At 42.1% G+C, this 22,374-nt stretch overlaps 1 protein-coding gene across 3 annotated transcripts in view; it reads left to right on the forward strand.

Moving 5' to 3' along the window:
• PTPRA (protein tyrosine phosphatase receptor type A) overlaps nucleotides 1-22,374 on the forward strand; it is a 150,342-nt gene that overhangs the window by 107,949 nt on the left and 20,019 nt on the right. For 2 of the 3 annotated variants that reach the window (XM_032859047.1, XM_032859048.1), the window contains 7 exons: nucleotides 10,725-10,815; nucleotides 11,939-12,015; nucleotides 15,192-15,228; nucleotides 19,269-19,366; nucleotides 20,512-20,631; nucleotides 21,339-21,505; nucleotides 21,988-22,123. In XM_032859047.1, coding sequence (XP_032714938.1) covers nucleotides 10,725-10,815; nucleotides 11,939-12,015; nucleotides 15,192-15,228; nucleotides 19,269-19,366; nucleotides 20,512-20,631; nucleotides 21,339-21,505; nucleotides 21,988-22,123 — 726 coding nt within the window. Of the gene's footprint in view, nucleotides 1-6,482; nucleotides 6,577-10,724; nucleotides 10,816-11,938; nucleotides 12,016-15,191; nucleotides 15,229-19,268; nucleotides 19,367-20,511; nucleotides 20,632-21,338; nucleotides 21,506-21,987; nucleotides 22,124-22,374 lie in introns of all 3 variants that reach the window. The other variant, XM_032859049.1, reaches the window with a different exon arrangement.

Here is a 22,374-nt window from a genome sequence, read left to right on the forward strand (position 1 = left end):
ATCTTGTGACCCACAGTCAGGCATATAGTCTCTACCAGAGCTCAGTGCTAAGCTAGGAACATGATCTTGCTGACAGGATCATGGTTTTGTCTCCAAATCCTAATGTTTTGCATTATGATTTTCCTGCTTAGCCTTAAGCACAGACACTTAGGGCCCCACAAGATCAACCAGAGCCTATTTCTCTGTGGCCTGGGTTAACTAGAGAGCCTTCTCTTTCAGATCAGTCAATAAATGAGTCAGAGCAGGACACCAGCATGTGATATATGCTGTCTTCAAAATCCAAAAATGGCTCAACAAGCATCAGTCCTTCCTAGGGGGTTGGGGGGGAATGGACAAGGAACAGCAGCATGTCTTTTATGCTGGAGGGGATATCCTGACATGCCATAGGCCTTTGACTTTCAGGAAACTTGGCAGAAGTGGCAGGCCACTCTGTTTTTATTTTTATGTCTAACATGTACATCTAACATACATATATTCCTGCTTTTCAAGTCCTGTCAGCTTGATGCCATCAGCGTAGTTGTCAGGGTGATGGCCTGTGAAACCGACAAAATCCTGATGAACCAGATCACACCAGATAGATGTCAAGATGATTTATCACTTGGGCTGCTCCTGCCATGAGAATGGGAACTTCTTCATGTAGTCTTCATGCACTATAAAGGAAAAAGATATAGCTATTAATCAGTAGCTATATTCCAGGTACCAGTGGTTATGTCAATCTGTAGGAAAGGAGAGTGCATCTGGAAAAGCACCTACAAATTGGCAGTTCTACGTGCTTCGTATATTATAATCCACTGACATCCTTAAACACCATCGGTCTCTTATGCCAGTTTCTTTTGTAGCTTGCATGTGGGGAGGTGGTAGTAGGAAGCATCAGAATAGTTAATGCTAGAAGTCATTGAGCACTCGCTTCATACCATCACTCAACTCACACATGTAAATGTACTGTCTCATTCTGCAACTTACAGTCTTCTGTAGCACTTCTGGAACTCACCTAGAGACTCAGGACCTCTGTAACTCCTCTTAGCCTTTTGGTAAAGAGATTACTGCTTCCGCTTGCATTTGCTCTTGCTATTTTAACGGTCCTTCTTATCCATTGGGATAAGAGGCCAGTGTGAGTGTTCTGCCACTTGCTGTAGATAGCTGTTCCAGCCATACGTTGGGAAAGTAGGTATTTCCTAATGTAAGTGTGGTTTGGGCCAAAACTCTTTCTGTTACCTGGCCTGCAAAGGCTCCATCCTAACTAGCATAGAATAGTGGCATTCTAGGTTCCCAGGGATTAGGTAGCTTAAGGCCAGAACCTGCTAGATGCCCAAAGGTGTATTTTCCTTTACCCAGTGGAGTTACCATGGTCAGTGGTGTAAATTCTTAGAAGAAGAAGAGAAAGTTCCTGGCATATTAGTGTTGATGTTATGTGAAGTTCTTCCTTTCACATGCCTAACATTAAAGGGTTCTGGGTCATGAACTGACCCACGTTGGCGGTTGGATGCAAACGGGCCCTTTCTCAGGCTTGGCAGTCTAGTCAGGCCCCCTTAATTCACCTGTGCTGGCTGCCTCCCATTCCTATAATTGGGAGCTTCCCAGTGACTTATCCATAACTAGAGATGTCTGGGCCCTGGAGACTCTGGCCTCTGAGGCTCCTTCCATCCCAGGGAAGGATGAGAATCCCATTTTGAAGCCAGTCCCTTCCATGAGCATCTCACTCTGGTGAAGACAGTCACTGAAGCACTTCTGAAAGATTCTAGTGCTTTCCTCACATGTGTGCCTTCTCTGGCAAGGCACGCTTGGTGGATCCCATCAGGGACACAGTGAAGGTGTCAGCAGGAAGACTGAGTCTCTTGGAACCCCAGTAGCTCTGATAATCCCCCACTTTGTGCCAGGGGCTTTCGGCTTTTCATGGTTACCTAGCTGACTTTAGCATTCATTCCAGGTTTCCATTGGCCAGCCTAGCCTGCCGTTTTGTGGCCAGGCTCCTGAGCTGTTATACTATGTGCAGAAGTTCAGTTAACCATACCAAACTAGAAATTTGGCCTTACCCAAAAATGATGCTCTTCCCTCTTTGGTCTAAGATCTCCAAAATCTGTATCAACAACTATTCCTACTATTTTTGATGATCCAACTAAAAGAATTACTGCAGTTTCCTCCAAGTATCAGCTGTTTGCTTTTCTTTTTGTTTATGTATTTTAACCTCCACATTGTGTTGTGCTTGCGTCGTGATTGTCCATGAGCGATGAGAGCGGAGTCACGGGGCAGTTGTCTTTTTCATGAAAGCAGGGCGCAGTAGAGAGCATACTAGAGAGGATTAACAGTTGGCTTTCTCCAACTCCTCTGTTTCAGCACCTTTGTCATCTCACTTAAGACCCTGGCTTTCACATGAGTGGCCTAGGAAACATAGGTGTCCTACTGGCATTAACGTTCGGCATCCAGCAAGATACTGAAATCTTAATGTTTGGTTCAACAAAACACATGGCACAGTCAGAAAGGGCCTAAGTTTTGTGCTGTCTTTGGAGATAAACATTTGATATCAGAGCTGGACTTTTCCTTATTTCATTATCTGATTTTGTCAGAATTGCACTACCCCTTGATTTCAGCATTCCTCATCTCCTTTTAATTGGGCTTCCCCTCCCTCTTTCCCACAAGCTCAAACATACCCCAGGCAACTGGAAGCAGTAACTAAAGTGACTGAGTGCAGTTGTGAACTAGGAGTGGCTTGCTCTTTCCTGTCCTGAAAACTGGTTGACAGTTCCTTTCCCTTTATCTGAACCCAGTAATCAGGCTCACATCACCCACATTTCTCCCCTCAGTCTCTCATCCACAACCCCTCTCTGATAGAAAACTGCTAAGTCAGTTAAAGGTCTTTTTTTAAAAAAATAAGAGAAGTCGGGGCACTTGGATGGCTCAGTGAGTTAAGCTCCTGCCTTTGGCTTATGTCATGATCTCAGGGTCCTAGGATCAAGCCCCACATCAGGCTCTCTGCTCGGCAGGGAACCTGCTTCCCCCACCCCCTCTCTGCCTGCCTACTTATGATCTCTCTCTTGTCAAATAAATTAAAGGAAAAAAAAACTCAAGCAAATTAAGAAATAAACAACCCCAAATCATTAATTGGGAAGACTTTGGAGAAGCTGACAGAATCAAAAGCTGAGGTAGACTACCAAACCTTGGGCAGAACAGGCCCTATCCTGCTGGCTCTGGGGCCCTCTAGGGAGGTCTCTATGCTTTCTTGGTTTCACAGTCCTGAGAATCTGGATTGGCACAGTGTGGCTCAGGTGCAATTGCGTTTGCATCCAGCCCTGGCAGGGAAGAGAACAGCAACACTTAGGGCAAACACACCAATTTGTGTCTACCAGAATAATACGCTTATAATCATGGGGTGAGGAAGCCTATTTTAAGCAAAACACAAGAATCAGAAGGCACAATGGAATATATTGGAAGATAATAAATACATTAAAATATTATATATTCCTATGAAAAGTGACACCATAAAAAAGCCAGTTGGGTGCCTGGGTGGCTCAGTCAGTAAAGCATCTGCCCTTGGTTCAGGTCATGATATCGTGGTCCTGAGGTCAAGCCGCACATTGGGCTCCCTGCTCAGTCAGTGGGGAGCCTGCTTCTCCCTCTCCCTCTGCTCTCCCCACCCCACCCCACCCCCAACTTGTGCTTGCTTGCATGCTCTCGAATAAATAAAATCTTAAAAAAAAAAAATGTGGCCAACTGGGAGAAACTGTTTGCCACAGGTAGAAAGAGAAACTTTCATAAAACATAAAGAGATGCTATAGACCTGTGAGAAAGAACTAAACGTTGCAGTAGAAAAATTAATAGTTCTCAGAAGAAAGCAAATGATCTATAAACCTATGAAAAGCTGAACTACATGTAGTAATCAAGGAGATCCAGATTAAAACTAACCATTATTTTGGGCCTGTTAGTTTTGAAAATTTAAGAAGATTGGTATCAAGTATGGGCAGAGACCTGTGGATATAGATGTTCTTATGCACAGGTAGAACAAGTTTAAATTGGTATAGCACTGGAAGGATGATTTGGCAATATCAGTCAGATTTCGTATGTTTACACTATCTGACCTAACTTCTGGGACTCTGACCCAAAACCAAGTATGTGTTTCCTGAACATTACAGCATTGTTTATAATAGCAAAGAAAGTAAAATGAAAAGCAAATATCTATCAAATAGCAGATTAGCTAAATGATTTCTTGTATCCGTTATGAAATTTTATACTATCATTAAAATAAATGTCTGAACCTAGATTTCTAAGTTACTGTTCTGGGAGAAAAGACATTGCAGAGGACTATACATTGGTATAATCCCCCTTTAAAAATATACTTTTTTTTTTTTTTAAGATTTTATTTTTTAAGTAATCTCTACACCTAACATGGGGCTTGAATTCACAACCCCAAGATCAAGAGTCACATGCTCCACCAACTGAGCCAACCAGGTGCCCCCCAGAAATACTTTTTAAAGTCTGGAGCTATGAGCTTTTATTTTTTACTGAATTATTTGACTTTTCTTTTATAATAAGCATATTCTTTTTTTTTTTAAGATTTTATTTATTTATTTGAGAAGTGAAGATCACAAGTAGGCAGAGAAGCAGGCAGAGAGAGAGGAGGAAGCAGGCTCCCTGCTGAGCAGAGAGCCCGATGTGGGGCTCGATCCCAGGACCCTGGGATCATGACCTGAGCCGAAGGCAGGGGCTTTAACCCACTGAGCCACCCAGGCGCCCCTATAATAAACATATTCTTTTCATAACATTTTACAAAACAGTTTCTTAATATGATAAATGAAACTAACAGACTTTAGCATAATACCCACTGTACTTTAATTGATATATAGCATGTAGAATAAAGAGTTGGTGTCCCCAGCTTGAGTTTTGCTAAGAGTCTTGTGATCAAGTCTCTGTGAAAAGGAATATCACTAAATGGGAAATTGTTCTGGAGAAAAATTGGATTATGGAGGTGAACAGCTGAAGGAATAATATGCATAAGACATGACAGCTGTTTTCAGATATTTGACAGGCTAAAAGGAGAGTGTGCAGCATTTCCATGAAGCCCCCCCACTGTGGTTGAAAGTTCTAGGTGATGGCCTTCACCCTAGAGTTATAAGCTAGAATTTTTTTTTAAAAAGATTTTATTTATTTATTTGGCAGACAGAGATCACAAGTAGGCAGAGAGGCAGACAGAGAGAGAGGGACGCAGGCTCCCCGCTGAGCAGAGAGCCAGATGTGGGGCTCGATCCCAGGACCCTGAGATCATGACCTGAGCTGAAGGCAGAAGCTTTAACCCACTGAGCCATCCAGGCGCCCCAAGCTAGAATTTTTTTATTGACCAGCTTTTGTCTTAGAAACACTGAATTTATCTAAAAGAGACACTTTAAAAAGCCACCTATTGAGATCCCTAAAGCATTCAAGGTGTTTTTTGTTTGTTTTTTTAAAAAAGCAAAACATAGTTATCTCCTGAGAGGAAAGGGATAGGTGACAGAGAAGAAAGAGTGGAGCCAGTGAGATGATCCAAATCTGTGAATTGCAAGATGTGACACCCTCCCCGCTGCAAGTCTGCGTCCTTGTAGAGACCGCTTAATGCTGCCTTCCAGGTGGAGAAGCATGTGTGTGTAATCTGGTGACAGGAACTGTGTGGCGTCTGAGTGAGGTGGAGGCAGAATGGCCTCTACATTGACGAGTTGTCTCGAAATAGATGAGTAAGAGCCTAAGGCCTATGGGAATCAGCAGGAACTGTCAGAATTCAGTAGTCCAAGGAATTGTGGGTTAATGGGTTTCCAAGGGACAGAGAAGGCTCTGGGTTTTCCACTAGTCAGAACAAGGGAAATACAAAAGATATGTGTGTCTAGGTTTTGGGTCCTTCTAAAGAGAACTTTCCGAGATGTAATGAACTACCTTATAAGGGAGCAGATTGCCCATTATGGCAGAGTGCTGAGACACTGATGACTCTCCAGTTAGAGTGTTTGCAGGGGGATTCAGATTTAGAAAAGAATGAGACTCAGCACTGAACTGGAGATCTTAGGCAGCACAGTGAGGCAAGAAGAGAAATGAAAGGTGTTAAGGATTGGAGAAGAAGAAACGAAATAAGCATTTTTTTCAGAGGAGAATATTGTCCTTGAAGAAATTCAAATACTCATCAGATATATTATTAGAATTAGTAAGTTACTTTAGCAAGGTTGATAGATACAAAAACAAGATAAAAAATTAATGCATTTCTGTACACAAGCCACTATCCAAAAAATGATAATAATTTTTTAAAAGATGCCATTTACAATAGCATCCAAAATGTAGAGTACTTAGGAATAAAATTAACAAAATCTTTGGAGAAAATTATAAAAATGTTTGAAGACATTAAATAAAAATTCTAAACTAGTGAAGAGTTAAGATCAGTGGATTGATTAGAAGGCTCAATATTGTAAAGATGTCAATTCTCCCCAAATTGATATATAGATTCAATGCAATTCCAATAAAAATCCCAACAGGTATTTTGTGGAACTTGACAAGCTGATTCTAAAATTTATATGGAGGAGAAAAGATTCAAGAATAGTCAAGACATTCCTGAAGAAGAAGAACAAGGTGAGGAGACCTGCCTTACCAGATATAAAGAATTATTATAAAATTAAGACAGTTGTGTATTGGCACTGGAATAGATGGATTGACCACTGGAACAAAATAGCCCCAAAGCAGATTCATGTGTGAGTGGAAACCTATTTATGGCAGAAATGCCATGGCAGTTTTGGTGGGGGAAAGGATGGTCTTTACAATGATTAGTGCTGGGACAGTTGGGTAACCCTATGGGAAGAAATGAAATTGAGTTATTGGTTCAAACCAAACAAAAAATAGGTCCCAGTTGGTGTAGATACTGAAATTTAAAAGACAAAACATTGAAGCAGAGACAGTAATGGAGGAACAAATGCTTATGATCTCACAGCAAAAAAGGATTTCTTAAGATTTAAAATGTTGATAAAGGGAAAGATCAATCAACTTGGCTACCTTATAATGCAAAACTCTATCCATAAATATGACAAAGCAAATGAAAGGGCAGGCCACAAGCTTAGTAGAATATATTTCTAACACTTGTACAGACAAAGAATGAGTATCTAGAATGAAGAATTGCAGATTAATAAGAAAATAAGCAATCCAGTTGAAATACAGGGGAAACCCTTGACTAGGTACCTCACAGAAGGGGGAACCCTGTTGACCAGTAAACTCTGGAAAGATGGTGAACCTCATTAATAATCAGACAAATGTAAATTAAGCCTACATTTGATAAATTTAAAGTCTGACAGTAGCAAATGTTGGTAAAGATCCAGAACAACTAGAACCCTTAATATTGCGGGGGGGAGTGTAAATTGGAACGACGGTCTCGAAGAACAGTTTGCCCTTACTTGGTGAGGGTTAGAGATTCTAATACTTGAAATACTTGTACATGTGCATGAGGAAACACATAAAATTAGTATTCAAGGCAGGATTATTAACTGTAAACAACCCAAATATTCATCAGTAGAAGAATGGATAAATAAATGTTGGTATGGTCTCAAAACGGAGTGCTTCAGAGTAGTTGAAGTGAATGAACTTTGGCTACCTGTAACAGCCTGAGGGAGTCTTCAGAATATAATGTTGGGCAAGAAAAAAAAAGTCACCATTTGATTGCGATTCCAAAAATAGACTGATAAAAAAATACATATATTGTTTGAGAATACAAAATGTATGGAATACAGATAAAGCAAGGTGAAGGTAAAACGTAATTCTAAGTTGTGGGAGGGGAAAAAAAACAGGATATGAAGAGAAAGGGCCCAAAGGGAACTTCTGAGTTAAGTTGTATGATGGATATCCTTTTCTTTAAATGTAAAAATTGAAAAAGAATTTTTTTAAAAACTTGACATATTAAAAAAAAATAATATCATACATAGCCTTGTCCCCAGTAAAGGCTTAAGCAAGGGATGAAATGGTCTTTGATGCCTCCTAGTGTTTCTAGGGATTTTAACAATCTGGTAGCCTTCCGGGTCAGCTGCTTGTGCCTAGCTCTGTGAGCTAGGTTTTTCAGAGCAGAAACTAAAAGAGTAGGTAGGGTTCACCTTGTTTTCATCCCTGCCGTAGGCTGTTCAGTCTGACCCTTTGCATGTGACACCAGGTTCTCTAGGGAGGCCCTTTGTTTTCTCTTGCCAATAACAGTGGCTCTTGTTGCTTCCTGACTTTCCTTTTAGGGGTTTCAGCCTGACTGGAGACCCTAGTTTTTCTTCATCATGACTGTGGGGAGCTAGGAATGCTGATAGGACTATGAGGTGTGGTCATAGTCATAACTGACCCCTGAGGACTGTTTTCAAGAGTCTTGCTGTCACTGCTTCTGTTCTACATCGTTTTAGACAAGGGTGTACATGGAAAAATGCCTCTGGCTTAGTCATGAGGGCATTAAAAACTTGTATCTCATTCTTCCCTGTACCAGGGTGGAAACCTGTGGAAATCTGGCTTGTCTGGAAGAAGGCAAACCAACAGTGAACTGGGAAGTTCCAGTCTTAAGTAACGTCTCTGTTCTGTGTGTTAGAGTCCAGCCCAGGAAACTCTCTTTTCCCCTTTATGTATTGGCAGCATAGGGTCCAAGGAGTTGCTTTCTCAGTATAGTGACATGCAGAACTGGCAGCGTTTTAACTCTGAAAGGAAACTCTCTTGAGTAACTGAAGGCAGACAGACTATGAGACCCCGACTCCTGTTAGGGTCTTCCACTTTAATTTCTCCTGCCATGATCTTGCTAGTTCCCAGGAAGTGTATTTGCTCCCTTCTTAAAGCTTTTGCATCTATCTGGAAAATTAAGTCGCTTTTAGACTGGCTTTTCTTTTATTTAATATATTTTTTTGATTATCAAAGGTAGGCACCTGAGAGTTATCCTTTATTCCTGTCTCTTGCCCCAACCCACCTTCCCTTCATTCCAGCTTTAACTCCAGAATGTATGTCAGATGCATCTTTTCCTTATACCATCCTCCTTCCATGTTCCTATTCTCGCTTTCCTCCTGGTCCCTTTTCCACATAGCAGCCAGAGTGATTCTTTAACATGTAAACTGGATTGCAGTTGAAAAACCTTTAATGGTTTCCTCATGTACTTAAAATAAAACTCAGTCACTGTTCAGGGACCTACATGGCCTTGTGTGATCCAACCTTGCCAGACCCTTCTCGTCCACTTCCTCTTGCCATCCCCACCACCCACATTGTCTATATAATACATACTCTCACTGACCTTTCAGATAGCTCACACAGCCAGGCCTTCTCCTGCCTCTGGGTCATAGATGCTGGTCTCATTGCCTAGAATATTATTTTTCACACTCCTTTTTCCTCACAGAGAACTACCCTTAATCTAAATTTGGGTATATCTTAGGTTTTCTGATACTTTCTGTAATAGCATTCTATTCTTTCATTGTATTTTTCATGGTATGTAATTCATATGTTTTGTTTGTTTAATGTCTTTCATTCACAAGTTTGTATTGTCCTTGAGAACAAGAACTGTGTATATGATTGATTCACCACTGTTTGCTCTGTATTTATCCTGGTGCCGAATAGGTACTAATCTATATCTATTGAAAAAAACAAATGAAAAGTAATACATGAACCATAACTTACTTAACTGTTCCCCTACTGCTGAATACTAAGGTTGTTTTCAGTTTTGGATCCTTCCAAATGACAATAAAGTAAATAATGTGAACAAAGAGATTTTTATTTCTTTAGCCTAGATTCTCAAAAGTAGAGTTGCTAGGTCAAAGCATGGATAGTTTTAAGGTTCATAAAACATATTTCCAAATTACTTGTCAGAAAGGTTGTCTGGGTTGGAATTTTGAACTATTTGCTTCCTTGCTTTTTAAATTTTGAATATATGGAACACGTAAGAGGAAAGTGGTTCAAATAGTAAAGCTTAGCTTCCCACTTCTATAAAACCAATTTATTGAATGCTTGTTCTGTACTAGACTTGAGATTTTGGTAATTACTTCTTATGTGGCGGATATTATTAACCCAGTTTTAAAGATGAGAAAATCGGGTCCTAGAAAGTTTAACAGATTTTAAGTTCATACAGTCCAGACTATCTCATGTCAGACCACTTATTTTTATCCACACACTTCCCACTACTAGCTAATTTACATTTGCTCCAAAACTACTGCAGGTTCAATGTCAACTCACTCAAATCCTCTGCTTCCTAACTGCTGCGTCCATGTGAATGTCTTCCCACCCACCTGCCTGTCCTTGCTTCCTTGCCTCATGGTACTCAAAGCTGGGCTGTCATTCCCTTCAGGTCCCGAGAGAGGGCCTAACTCAGCTGACCATTCAGACCCCTCCTGTGTGGTTCACTCTGAGATGCTTCTCATCTTTGCATGTTGGTTAACATGGCCATCCCTTTAGTTATGTCCCCATTCCTGTTTACAGGGGTGGTCCATTTTGACCCAGCATTGAAACAGGTCCCTAACCACACAGTAATCATATAAAGAGCATGCTGCGCATATAGTAACAGTAAGGGCATTCTGCCCCCTGCGGATTCTTGGCGTTAAACTCTAAGGAGCTTGCAGGCTGTTTAGAGGAGAGGTGCACTCTTCTGTGTTAGGCTGCAAGTGTTCACCTGAGCCCATCTTTGTCCCCCAAGTTAGGGTAGAAACTTGCTGTCATGTCGTGGGGTGGTGCAGCATTTTGCATGTTTGGTATTTATCCCTGTTAGTAACTTCCTTTAATTTCTCTTAACCTTTTAGGCTCTCCCTGCTTGTCCTATCCAAGCCACCTGTGAAGCTGCCTCCAAGGAGGAAAACAAGGAAAAAAATCGATATGTAAACATCTTGCCTTGTGAGTGTTTGCAGAGTTTTCTGGCATATAATCTTAAACTACATCTCTAGCCAGATTTTTTTTAAGGATGGGAAGAATCTTGTGATTGATCATAGGAGGGTTGGTAATAAGTATGGTCGAGCCTTTGGGCGGGAAGAGACTTTATGGTCCCCCAGAGTGACCCAGGTGCTTATAAAGTTCAGCGAGGGAGCTTGACCAGGTTTTTGTGGCAGGCCTAAAGTTTCTAGGTCAAGAGGAGCAGTTTCACTGGGATAGGATGTGCATGGTTGTTATGGTTTTTTGTAGTGCTTATGGCAAAGAAATCCTAATACAGAGTTTTCTTCATAACGCCTTCCCAGGGTTAGTCGTTGCTAATTAGTTGATTTATAACCTTATAACATACATTTGTCTAAGCCAGTGGTCTGCAGAATGGGATATGCATAATCCAGTGGGATGTGACAGCAAAATGTTTGAATTTTGCTTTTTTTTTTAATTGCCTTCTCAAGAAAAATTTATCCTTTAAAAAAATTTCCGGTGTATTTTTGTGTGCATAATATATTAGAGACCACTCTCTGAGACATTTATAGATACTCCTGTCTTCTAATTCATATATGGGTATATGCATATTATGTATATATATTTTTTTTAAATATTTTATTTATTTATTTGAGAGAGACACAGTGAGAGAGAGCATGAGCGAGGAGAAGGTCAGAGAGAGAAGCAGACTCCCCGTGGAGCTGGGAGCCCGATGCGGGACTCGATCCCGGGACTCCGGGGTCATGACCTGAGCCGAAGGCAGTCATCCAACCAACTGAGCCACCCAAGCGTCCCATATTATGTATATTTTTAAAAAGCAATTAGTATTCTGATTACATTGCTTTGACTTTTTTCTTTTAACAGTGTATATTGGCAGTTCATCTGTCAAGAAACAGAAATATTCATTTTCCTTTTTATCAACTCCTTATCGTTCCTTGTTGTGGGTACATCTTAATTTATTTAACTAGTCCCTGAATGATGGCTGAGATGTGTCCAAATTATTGCTCTTATAAACAGTGTTTCAGTGATATCTTAAGGCACATAGGCACAGATGTCTCAGCTGGCCTGGTTGTATCATTAACTGAAACATTAATTTTTTTTTTCCTAGATGATCACTCTAGAGTCCATCTGACACCAGTTGAAGGAGTTCCAGATTCTGATTACATCAATGCTTCATTCATCAATGTAAGGAACTCAGGGTTTTCTCATTATTACCTTGAATGACCATTGGCTGCCATCTGCTGGCTCCTTTCCAACTTCACATTAGAAGGAATATTTGTCATTTCAAGTTTTTCCTGAGAAGTCTAAATTTTTTAAGAGACCAAAAAAAAAAAATTTTTTTTAAGATTTTATTTATTTGACAGAGAAAGAGAGCACAAGCAGAGGAGCTGCAGGCAGAGGGAGAAGGGAGGAGCAGGCTCCCTGCTGAACAAGGAGCCCAATGCAGGACTCAATCCTAGGACCCCAGGATCATGACCTGTGCTGAAGCCAGATGTTTAACCCACTGAGCCACCCAGGTGTCCAAGACTAAAAAAATTTTTTTAAAGATCAGATAGTTTCATATGTATTCTTATGTTTACCCTGTTGTCATTCCAAAAGATTTCCCCTGGAAATCTAAAGGTGTACTTTTCTATAAGCGTCACTGAATCCTTTTTGAGCTTATTCAGATAAGTAAGAACAAAAGCAGGTCTTACCATCTTGAGTAAAAGTAAGGGAGAAGAACAGGACAAGAATATCTGACACTAGGTAAGTCTGGTTAGTTATGTCTACTCTGAACCAAGGCCTGAGGGAAGAGCTGAAACTGGGAGATTTTTTTAATGGTGATTTAGCAATATTTACAGAAATGGTCCAAGAGACTTGAGTATGTTCTATAGGCTGTGTGAGGAGCCAGTAAAGAAAGTTTGAAAAAGAGAGCACAAGTGAGCACAAGCTAACAAGAGCAAGCCTGACTACTGAAGTTGGATGTGTGAAGAGGATACCCATAGAATTTGCACACCGTGTTCACAGTAGCATTAATCACAATACCCAAAAGGCGGAATCAACCCAAGTGTCCTTCGGTGGATGAATGGAGAAGTGAAATATTGTATATGCATACAGTGGAGTATTATTCAGTCTCAAAAAAGAGCAGAAATTCTGATACATGTTATAACTTTAAAGATTTATGCTAAGTGACATAAGCAGGTTACAAAACACTGAGGTGTAATTCACATACCATAATTTTCACCCATTTAAAATTTACAACTCTGTGGTTTTTAGTATATTCACAGATACATACAACCATCACTAGTCCACTTTAGAATATTTTCATAACCTCAAAGATACTTGCGTCTCTTCCTTTTTTTTTTTTTTAAAGGTTTTATTTACTTGAGAGGGAGGGAGGGAGCACAAGTGGGGGGAGGGTCAGAGGGAGAGGGGAGAACAGACTACCTGCTGAGCGCAGAGCCTGCCACAGGGGCTCCATCTCAGAACTCTAAGATCATGACCTGAGCCAAAGTTAGATGCTTAACTGACTGAACCACCCAGGTGCCCCACCGCTTACTTTTAAAAACGTTTTGTTCACACCAGTAAGAACCTTATTGTCCATTTATAGTTAATCCCCATTTCTACCCTTGGCAACCCCTTACCAAGCCCTTCTTGCACAGAGAGCTAAGATCAAATGGGAATCTTGAAGAGAAGTGGTACTCAGCACTGTGGAGTGGTAGCAGCAGGCAGGGGGGTGGAATGAGACCTATAGGTTGGAGACCACAAAGGTTCAAAAGCAAACCTGGCATTAGTTACAGGAGATGATGAAACAGACAGTGGCACAGTTGGCAAGTGGATTTCCAACCTGGAATCTTAAGAGGGACTAATTTCCTCACTTAACTCTAGATGTTTTAAGAGTAGGGCCTTCAGGAATGTTTTTATTTTTAACAGATAGGAATGTAGCTACCACCTAGAGCTAGCCAACGATTTGATTTTGAAAATCCAAAGACTTCTCAGGAACTAGGGAGCCACATTTTATCTTTTTCTTGATCATAACACAAGGAAGAGCAGTAGATTTGCCTCATTCTAGCTATACCTTATCGGTTAAGCAATGCTGCCATATCAGAATGTCAGCATGCATTCATAGGGGACATATGGAACAGTGTTGGTTGGGACAGAAGCACTTTGGGGCTGGGCCCTCCAGCAGGGCTGTTAAGCTGTTCATGGCCCACATGCTCCTGTGAGAAATTAGTGCCTTCTTGTGGAGCAGGGATATGACTTGGCTTAACACATTCCCAAGAGCTTCTCAGTTTTAATGACAACTTTAGTTATAAACAAATTAAGCCTTTCTCAGTTTCCGTCTTCTAATGATTAAAAATACTTGTAGAAACTTAAATTCCCCTTCTCAAGAAAAATTTTAACAAGCTTCTTACTACTGACTTTAAATATGCCCATCTCTCGGGGTCTGAAGCTTTCTCCTTCTGTGCTAGCAAGCAGCCCTGTCTTCCTCTCTTTTAAACTACAATAAGACATGGCTTCTCAGACTCAGGCCCCTTCCTTTATTCTGCCACTGCCTTGCAGACTTGTATTTCATGCCATCATCTTGGTGTGACATGGTGTCCCATTTGTGAAGCTGCCTCCTCCCTCATTGCCCATCTTATGGCTGTCTTCAACAGGTCATTTATAATTCTTCAGTCAGAGGACTTTTCACTTACCTAGGACTTTTCAAGTGAACACTATATTTAAAAATGTTGAAAAGTTGTATCACTAAAACAGTAAAAACTGGAAAAGAAAGATACTGCCAGTAGTTAGTTTTTCCAAGGCTCCGTATCTGTTCAGTGACATTACCAGGCCCCTTTGCTTCTTGTCTTCTGCTACCTGTAACGAGGAACCCAGTTGTCTAACACTAGGAACTATTCCACATACCCACAGGCTCTTCCCCAAAGGTTTTTGGACCTGGGTAAAGGATTATCAAGTAAATAACTCCTTAAAAGAAAAGAAAAGAACCCCTTTTCCTTCCTGATGTGGACCCAGCTTCATCCATGGAACCACCACACATGCTTCTGCCTTGGAGGGTTAGCACTGACACCTAGACTCTCAGCTGCTAAGAAGGTATCAGGAACAGGGTCTAGCCTAGGTGTTGGTATTTGGATGTTCTTACACCAGTGTTCATTAATAATTCATTTTGAGAAAACAACCTAGACCATGTGATCTTTGTAATTTTTGATTCCTGGTATCCAAAGCTAATCCTTCGGAAATTTCTAGAATGGAAATCTTGTTAATTGCCTGGACCTTTTCACAAGGGAGGCTTTGTTAACTGGGAGCTGGAAATTCATTCCTATCCATTTTTGGTTCTCATTTTCTTTTTATCCCTCACCTCTCCCCCACCCTACCCTCAGGGCTACCAAGAAAAGAACAAATTCATTGCTGCACAAGGTAAAGTAATGATCATTTTCTACTTTTGGGCTCAACCATTAGTTCATTAGTGGGTTTTCTTTTCTTTTCTTTTTTTTCTTTTTTCTTTTTTCTTTTTGGTGCAGATGCTAAATAGATTAATCAGAATGCTGTAATTTTTCTGTAATCACTATCATCTGAAAGAAATAAAATCTGCCTTGCACATTTATAACTAAGGGCCTTTATCTTGATGACAGTATCCAGGGATCCTGTTAAAGAAGTCCTTTTGTATATGTGCATAAAAAAGACTGGAGAAGGCTACACACACACACACACACACACACGCGCACGCGCGCGCACACACACACACACACACACACACACTCTCTAATGAGGTCCTCTGTCTTAGGGCCTGATGGGAACCTTAGGTGCAAGCCAGGCTTCTCAAGAGTTTGAATTTGGATTCAGTCTCCCGAGAGGGTTGGCCACCTCACAGGGTCCAGGCTGGCTCATCTCCTCCCCCTGTTGTTGGGCCTGAGCTCCTCTGTTATTTACAGAAAAGTGGTCTAGGAACCCTTAGAGCAGGGACCTAGTGCCATTACATTAGATGTGCTCTGCATACATTTCCATAGCTAGTAAGTGTCCCTAGTAAGTGTCCTCCATCTTTGGGATCCTAGTAAAAATATCATGTTGTTTGCTGCACTGCAAAATAATTGATGTTATTATGGTCCAGCAGAGCCCATTTATTTAGCCATTCAGCAAATGTAAATTATTGGCCATCTGTTATGTGCCAGGCACTGGCCTAGTTGATAGGGATATGTACAGGAATAAAACAGGAGATGGTCCATGTCTTTTTGGGGCCCTTTGTTGGTAGAGGACAGTTTGCACCAAAATTAACAGAAGTTCTGGTTAAGTGGCTATGCTCTTCAATACAATAACCACTAGCCAACTGGGGCTATTTAAAATTAGAATTTTTAATTAACTAAAATTAGATAAAATTTATAATTCGGTTTCTCAATCATACTAGTCACATTTTAAGGCTTAATAGCTACATGTGGCTAGAGACCACCATATTAGTGCAGATATGGAACATTTTCATCATTGCGGAAAGTTCTGTTGGGACAAGTACCATGGTAGAGATAAAACAGAGACAGAAGTAAAATAAGGTGGCTAAGAAAAACCTTAGATCCTTCTTGCCCTTACAGTCTTCCACTGGGGCCTGGCCATTGCCTAACCAGGCCCTGCTTTTCTCACCCTCTGACCTTAAGTCAGGTCTACCCTCTGAAGCCCAGCTCAGCTGCCACCTGCTCAGTGATCATTCTAGCACGAGTAGCCAATGTGCAATCTCTTCCTCTCTTTATTTGCCATGGGACCTTGTTGATGCTAAAATATTTGTTGAAGTAAGGTCACCTATGATTTTCTGATCTTTTCTCACACCCCCCTTCCTCTTGAGCTTCTCCACAGTACTTCACACTCCTTGAAATTCTCCTGTTATTTCCTGACATTCAGTCTTGGTTTTTCTCACTTTTCTAAATATTTCTTCTCTGACTTTTATTCATCCTTCTGCCTCTTAAATATAGTTTCTCCCCAAATCTGTGGATGACTACTTCCTTGAAACTCCACTCTTGTCTTTCATGGCACCATTTCTTAGTTCTGCTTCTCCATCTGCTCGTCCTTAGTCTTCATCCCAGGCATTTGCTTTCTGAACTTGAATAATGCTGAAGACCTCCAACATTCTCTTTTTGACCCCTTCTTTTCTTCTCCTCTGTATTCTCTTTGAGAGAACTCATCTAATACCCACCTCTGTTTGTCTGGCTGCTGACTCTCTTGAATTTCTGAGCTATTTTTCCTTCCTTCCTTCCTTCCTTTTTTTTCTTTTTTAAAATTTTATTTATTTGAGAGGAGCACAAGAAGGGGATTGGGGCAGAGAGGGAGGGAGAAGCAGATTCCCCACTGAACAGGGTGCCCGATGTGGGACTCAATCCCAGGACCTGAGATCATGACCTGAGCCAAAGGCAGATGCTTAACTGACTGAGCGAGCCAGGCACCTCTTCAAACAACTTTTCTAACTCACCACTTGGATACCTCCACAGACTCTTCAACATCAAAAACTAAAATATGCCTTAGGGCATTGGCTGGATCAGTCAGTAGAACGTGAGACTGTTGGTCTTGGGGTTGTAGGTTTGAGCCCAATGTTGGGTGTAGAGATTACTTCAAAACAAAACAAAACAACAAAAAATCTGTCTTCTTCAGCCCCCGCAACTGCTTTTTTCCTGTTTTCTCTAGCTATCACCATGAATGGAAGGCAGTTCATCTAATCAACCAAACCAGATTTGGGATCATCCAGATTTCCTGCCTGTTCTTCGCTCTGAATATGAGTGGTTCTCTTATTTCTTTCTCCAAAATCCATCTTCTCTGACACTGCCTTATCCCCATCTTTTTTTCCAGCTCGGTTGTAGTAACCTACTAATAATTGACCTCTAGGTCTCAACCTTGCTCCTTACATTTCTTCCACCAGAATGGCCTTTACTGATGTAAAGCTTTTGTTAGGACTTGTGGATATCCTACAACAAATTTCCATTATTTATACAATAAGCCTTCCTTAGCCTGGCCTCTACCCCTTTAGATTCTGGTACCTGTTTTTCCCCCTCCATCTTCTACCACTCCATGTACCCTATACTATAACCTCATTGAACTCCTTACAGTCCCTGGACATCTCATGTTCTTTCTTGCTGCTGTCCCCAGCACCGCTGCCTGGAATATTTCTTCTCCCTATATCCCCTTTCTAAATTCCTTTCCGTCTCATCTACCCCAACATACAGCTTAAATGTCACCATCCCCAAGAGATTTTTCCTGACCTTGCTAGACAGTAGAACAACTCTACCTCTGTACATCTTGTTGGCATATGTCCACCCTGTCATTATTTGTTTTTCTTACTACTATTTTTTTTTTTATTTTTACCAAAGGGAATACAAGGTTTAAGAAAGTCAGAAGGGTATTACAAAGCATATAAAAACAAAGTTCTCCCCCATTTCCTCTTCACTTTTTTACTCTAATACAACCATTTTTATCTCTTGATGACTTCTTATGACAGATGATAATTTATTTAATCATCTTACAGACTGTCTTATACTCAGACATACATGCATACACATGTCCCTTTCCGCCATTCTCCCAGTAGAGTTAAATCACAATTTAGAGCTAAGATAATATTTCTTACATTGTTATTATTATTATACTAATATATACAACTGAATTAATACATGATGTTTTATACAGTTTTTGGTTTTCCTTTTTCCAAATGAATACTTACCTTCTTTATCCTGTTTACTTAGTTTTTTGTATACCTAGCACTGTATATACCTAGCACTTTTTCCCCCCAGACTCTCCATTAGAAATATTTATTTCCTCTCAGTACCTTCAGAAACATGAGGCTTAATTTTTAAAATTTTTTTAATCTTATGATTCTTCTAGAACCTTATTTCTTCAGTTCCATTCTGGATTGGTTGCCCTCTATCCTTTGTCATCTTGAGCCTTTCCTTCACCAACACCCAAGGAATTCCATTAGCCTCTATCCTGTTAGATCCCATTTCTTTCTCTTTGTTTGCACTCTCGTTTTGTTTAGAAATCTCCCAGCAGCTTTTTGGAAAAGACTGGATAGCAGTAAATTTTAAATTCTAGCCTGAGCAAGCCACCTAGCATCTCTGTGGCTAACAACACCTACCTTAGAGCATGCTAGGAAGGAGTAAATGAGATATAAAGCACTTAGCTCATTGGCTGACCAATATCATAGGTATTTAGTGAGAGTTAATGATTTCTAATCCTCATCTATAATATCCTTGGGAGACATTATTTGTGTTCTCTTTACATTTTGACAGCCTCCCAGCCCCCTTCACTTCCTGACACATACAGGGTGGATGGGAAATGTTCATTTAGTAGGTGACTGGATAGATGGATTGGATATTTAGCTGAGAACATGTGGGCGTAGGCTTCCAAAAGTCAGGAATGAATGTTCCCAATTTCCCAGAAGATTTCTTCCCCTTGGTGTGTGCTCTCCTCATCTTTGCTCTTGACTACTTTAGGACCAAAAGAAGAAACAGTGAATGATTTTTGGAGGATGATCTGGGAACAAAACACAGCCACCATTGTCATGGTGACCAACCTGAAGGAGAGAAAGGAGGTGAGTGAAGAAATTAGATAGGCATGACCAGCAGAGGAACTCCTGTTTGAGCCTGGGGTGTCCCTCTTTTGTGCATCCTTTGTGGCTTCTGTGCCAGTCATCCAGACAGAACCCAGACCAGTGCACTTCCTAGACTTTCTTAGGGCCTGGAGGTCTCAGATGAACCTCAGGGGTGCGCCGAGGGCACATTCCCCATGTCTGATAGTCAGGCAACTCACTGTGGTTTCAAAACAACCTAGAAGACAGATTTGGGCCATTTGCCAAGGAAAAGCTACAGAGGAGCTTTTTTCCCTGCGCCTCTCCAGTCCCTCATTCTCCTGGTTTCCTGTACCTCCTCGGAGTCAGCAGATGGAGCTCTATAAACTGAGACCCTATGGGGTGCAAGGGGGAATCTGAGGCCCTGGCCTGATCTTTGTGCAAGCAGCTTTCTGACTGGTCCTTTTCTTTTCTCTTCATGCTCTGGCCACCAAGTCTGTGCCTGGCCAGCCCTATCACTGTGTCATGGCCAGAACCAGTCTTGAGCTCTGGATCAAGCTCCAGAGAGGAACCCCCATTCATGACAGTCTTTTTTCAAAATGGCCCTTAAGTTCCTTTGATCCCCACCGTGGGGTGTTGGATGTGTTGATCAGCAGCTCTGCAGTGCTTAGGAGGGATAGCACTAGGGCTGGGCTATAGGTTCATTTCCTCCGACCTGACCTCTTACTCTCAGGAGCTGTTTAGGGCCCAGGCACCAGAGAAGGCATCATCCCGCCTTGGTAAGCCCCTCAGCAGGTTGCTGGTTCCAGGGGATCAGACAGGCCTGTCCCTAGATCATAACCTGGGTATTGTGGAAGGGCACATTTTGTAGGTCAAGTAATGCCCATTTTGACCTGAACTAAGGGAACAGGAGTGGGAAAGAAGGAAAAGTATAGGGCTGGGGCTATGTAAAAGTCAAGAGATACTGCTGAACAGGATGGAAGCTGAGAAACTTGAAAAAAGAACAGTAAAATAAGTCTGCAGGGACCAAGGTGAGAGAAGAGGCCTTTTCTGGGGGCTTTCTGGGGACTTCTCTCTGGCCTTTTGTGGTCCTTTCCTTCAGGTTCTTCATGTCTGCTGGGGGCGGGAGGTCTGAGGTCATCAGGGAATGCATGTCTGTTCCTTTCCAGTGTAAATGTGCCCAGTACTGGCCAGACCAAGGCTGCTGGACCTACGGGAATATTCGTGTGTCAGTAGAGGATGTGACTGTCCTGGTGGACTACACAGTGCGGAAGTTCTGCATTCAGCAGGTACTGTCTCCTGCCTCCTTTCTCTGCTGACTACTAGGAAGGTGGAACAGACTGGGTTACCCCTCTCTTACTCAGGTCAGGAATCACTGAGGTCTGTTTGGGCTCTGAAACCAGACATCTGGGCTCTTAGGGAATTCTGTCAAAGCTAAGGGAGGAGCATTTTCATGACCGGGAGAAAAACGTATTATTGAGATAGTGTTTCATCATTGTAGTTATGAACCAAGTGTCTCTCGGGTGTGGTATAATCTTCTGGGTACTCACCTTCTCTTACTCCAAAGGATCTTGACATCAGGGATGTGGTGGCCCCTGCTCTTGGTCCTCCTGAGTGACCCTGGAAGTTTGAGCAAAGTTTGCCTTTAGCTAAGGGGCACAGTAGTACTGTGAAAAGAGGCCTTACCAAGAATCAGGAGACCTGCATTTTAGTTCTGACCTTGCTGTTAATTAGTTCTGAGACCTTGACAGGGTCACTTCTCTGAGTTTCACGTTTCACATCTGTTAGCTGAGAATAATTGTGAGAGCCCTGCCTTACCCCATGGGGTTCCTGGGAAGAGATCCTCTCTCCGTGGTTAACTTTTCTTTGGATAGACTCTCACTTCCCCATTGTCACTGACAACCACAGCTGGCCCTGGCTTTTAAGCCTCCCTACCCCTGGCACTGCCCTGCCCCAGGTTATCAGGGCCCACACACAGGATCTCCTCACTCCACAGGTGGGCGACGTGACCAACAGGAAGCCACAGCGCCTCATCACTCAGTTCCACTTTACCAGCTGGCCAGACTTTGGGGTGCCTTTCACCCCTATCGGCATGCTCAAGTTTCTCAAGAAGGTGAAAGCCTGTAACCCTCAGTATGCAGGGGCCATCGTGGTCCACTGCAGGTCAGTGTGGCTGACCCTTGGCTTCCCGCTTATACCATATTCTGTGCCCGTGGTCAGAGCAAAGGAAAACACAGGGGCCCTGGCTGATGAGAGGAGGCTGACACAGAGCAGATAAGCTGTTAGGGTCCTGGGGCAGCAGCCAGACTCAAGTTTTGGTGCTGGGATAGACCATTTGAGGAAAGAGGGAAGGGCAGTCCTCCAAGTCTGGGGTTGGGGAGACCACTGCTATGAAGCCAGAAAGCTAGATTTAGTGTGTTTTGTGTGCTTGGTGCTTTCACACCTTTCTAAGTATCAGGATTCCCTGGTCCTGATAACCAAAGGTATAGTGGGGTTGTTGGCTCCATCAGTTTTCCAGCTATTCCCCATTCAGAATTAGAGTGTACTGGCCTGAAGAAAGAGTCCTGGCCTCTGCTACCCCCTCCCTGTATGCTTCCACAAGGCATGCTGGCCATCCTAGTAACACCCCTACTCTCTGGCTGCAGTGCGGGTGTAGGGCGTACAGGTACCTTTGTTGTCATTGATGCCATGCTGGACATGATGCATACAGAGCGGAAAGTGGACGTGTATGGCTTTGTGAGCCGGATCCGGGCCCAGCGCTGCCAGATGGTGCAAACAGACGTGAGTGATTTGTGGGTAAGGTGGGCAGAGGGCATTCCAGGACCAAAACACCTACTAGCATCATGGATTACTCAGCCTCCTAGGTTATTGTAAATAATCGTCATGCAATGTGATGAAGGACCCTTATAAACTATGTCTTAAAGGAGACATGGGGCACAGGGGAGTTGGAAAGGCATGTGTCATTTGCACTAGACTCTGTGGATGAGAAACAGGTCCTGCAAGCACGCATGCAAGCAGCTGAGAGAACCAGT

Source organism: Lontra canadensis, unplaced genomic scaffold (genome assembly GCF_010015895.1).
Source record: "Lontra canadensis isolate GAN:19392208 unplaced genomic scaffold, GSC_riverotter_1.0 scaffold16, whole genome shotgun sequence".
NCBI lineage: Eukaryota > Metazoa > Chordata > Mammalia > Carnivora > Mustelidae > Lontra > Lontra canadensis.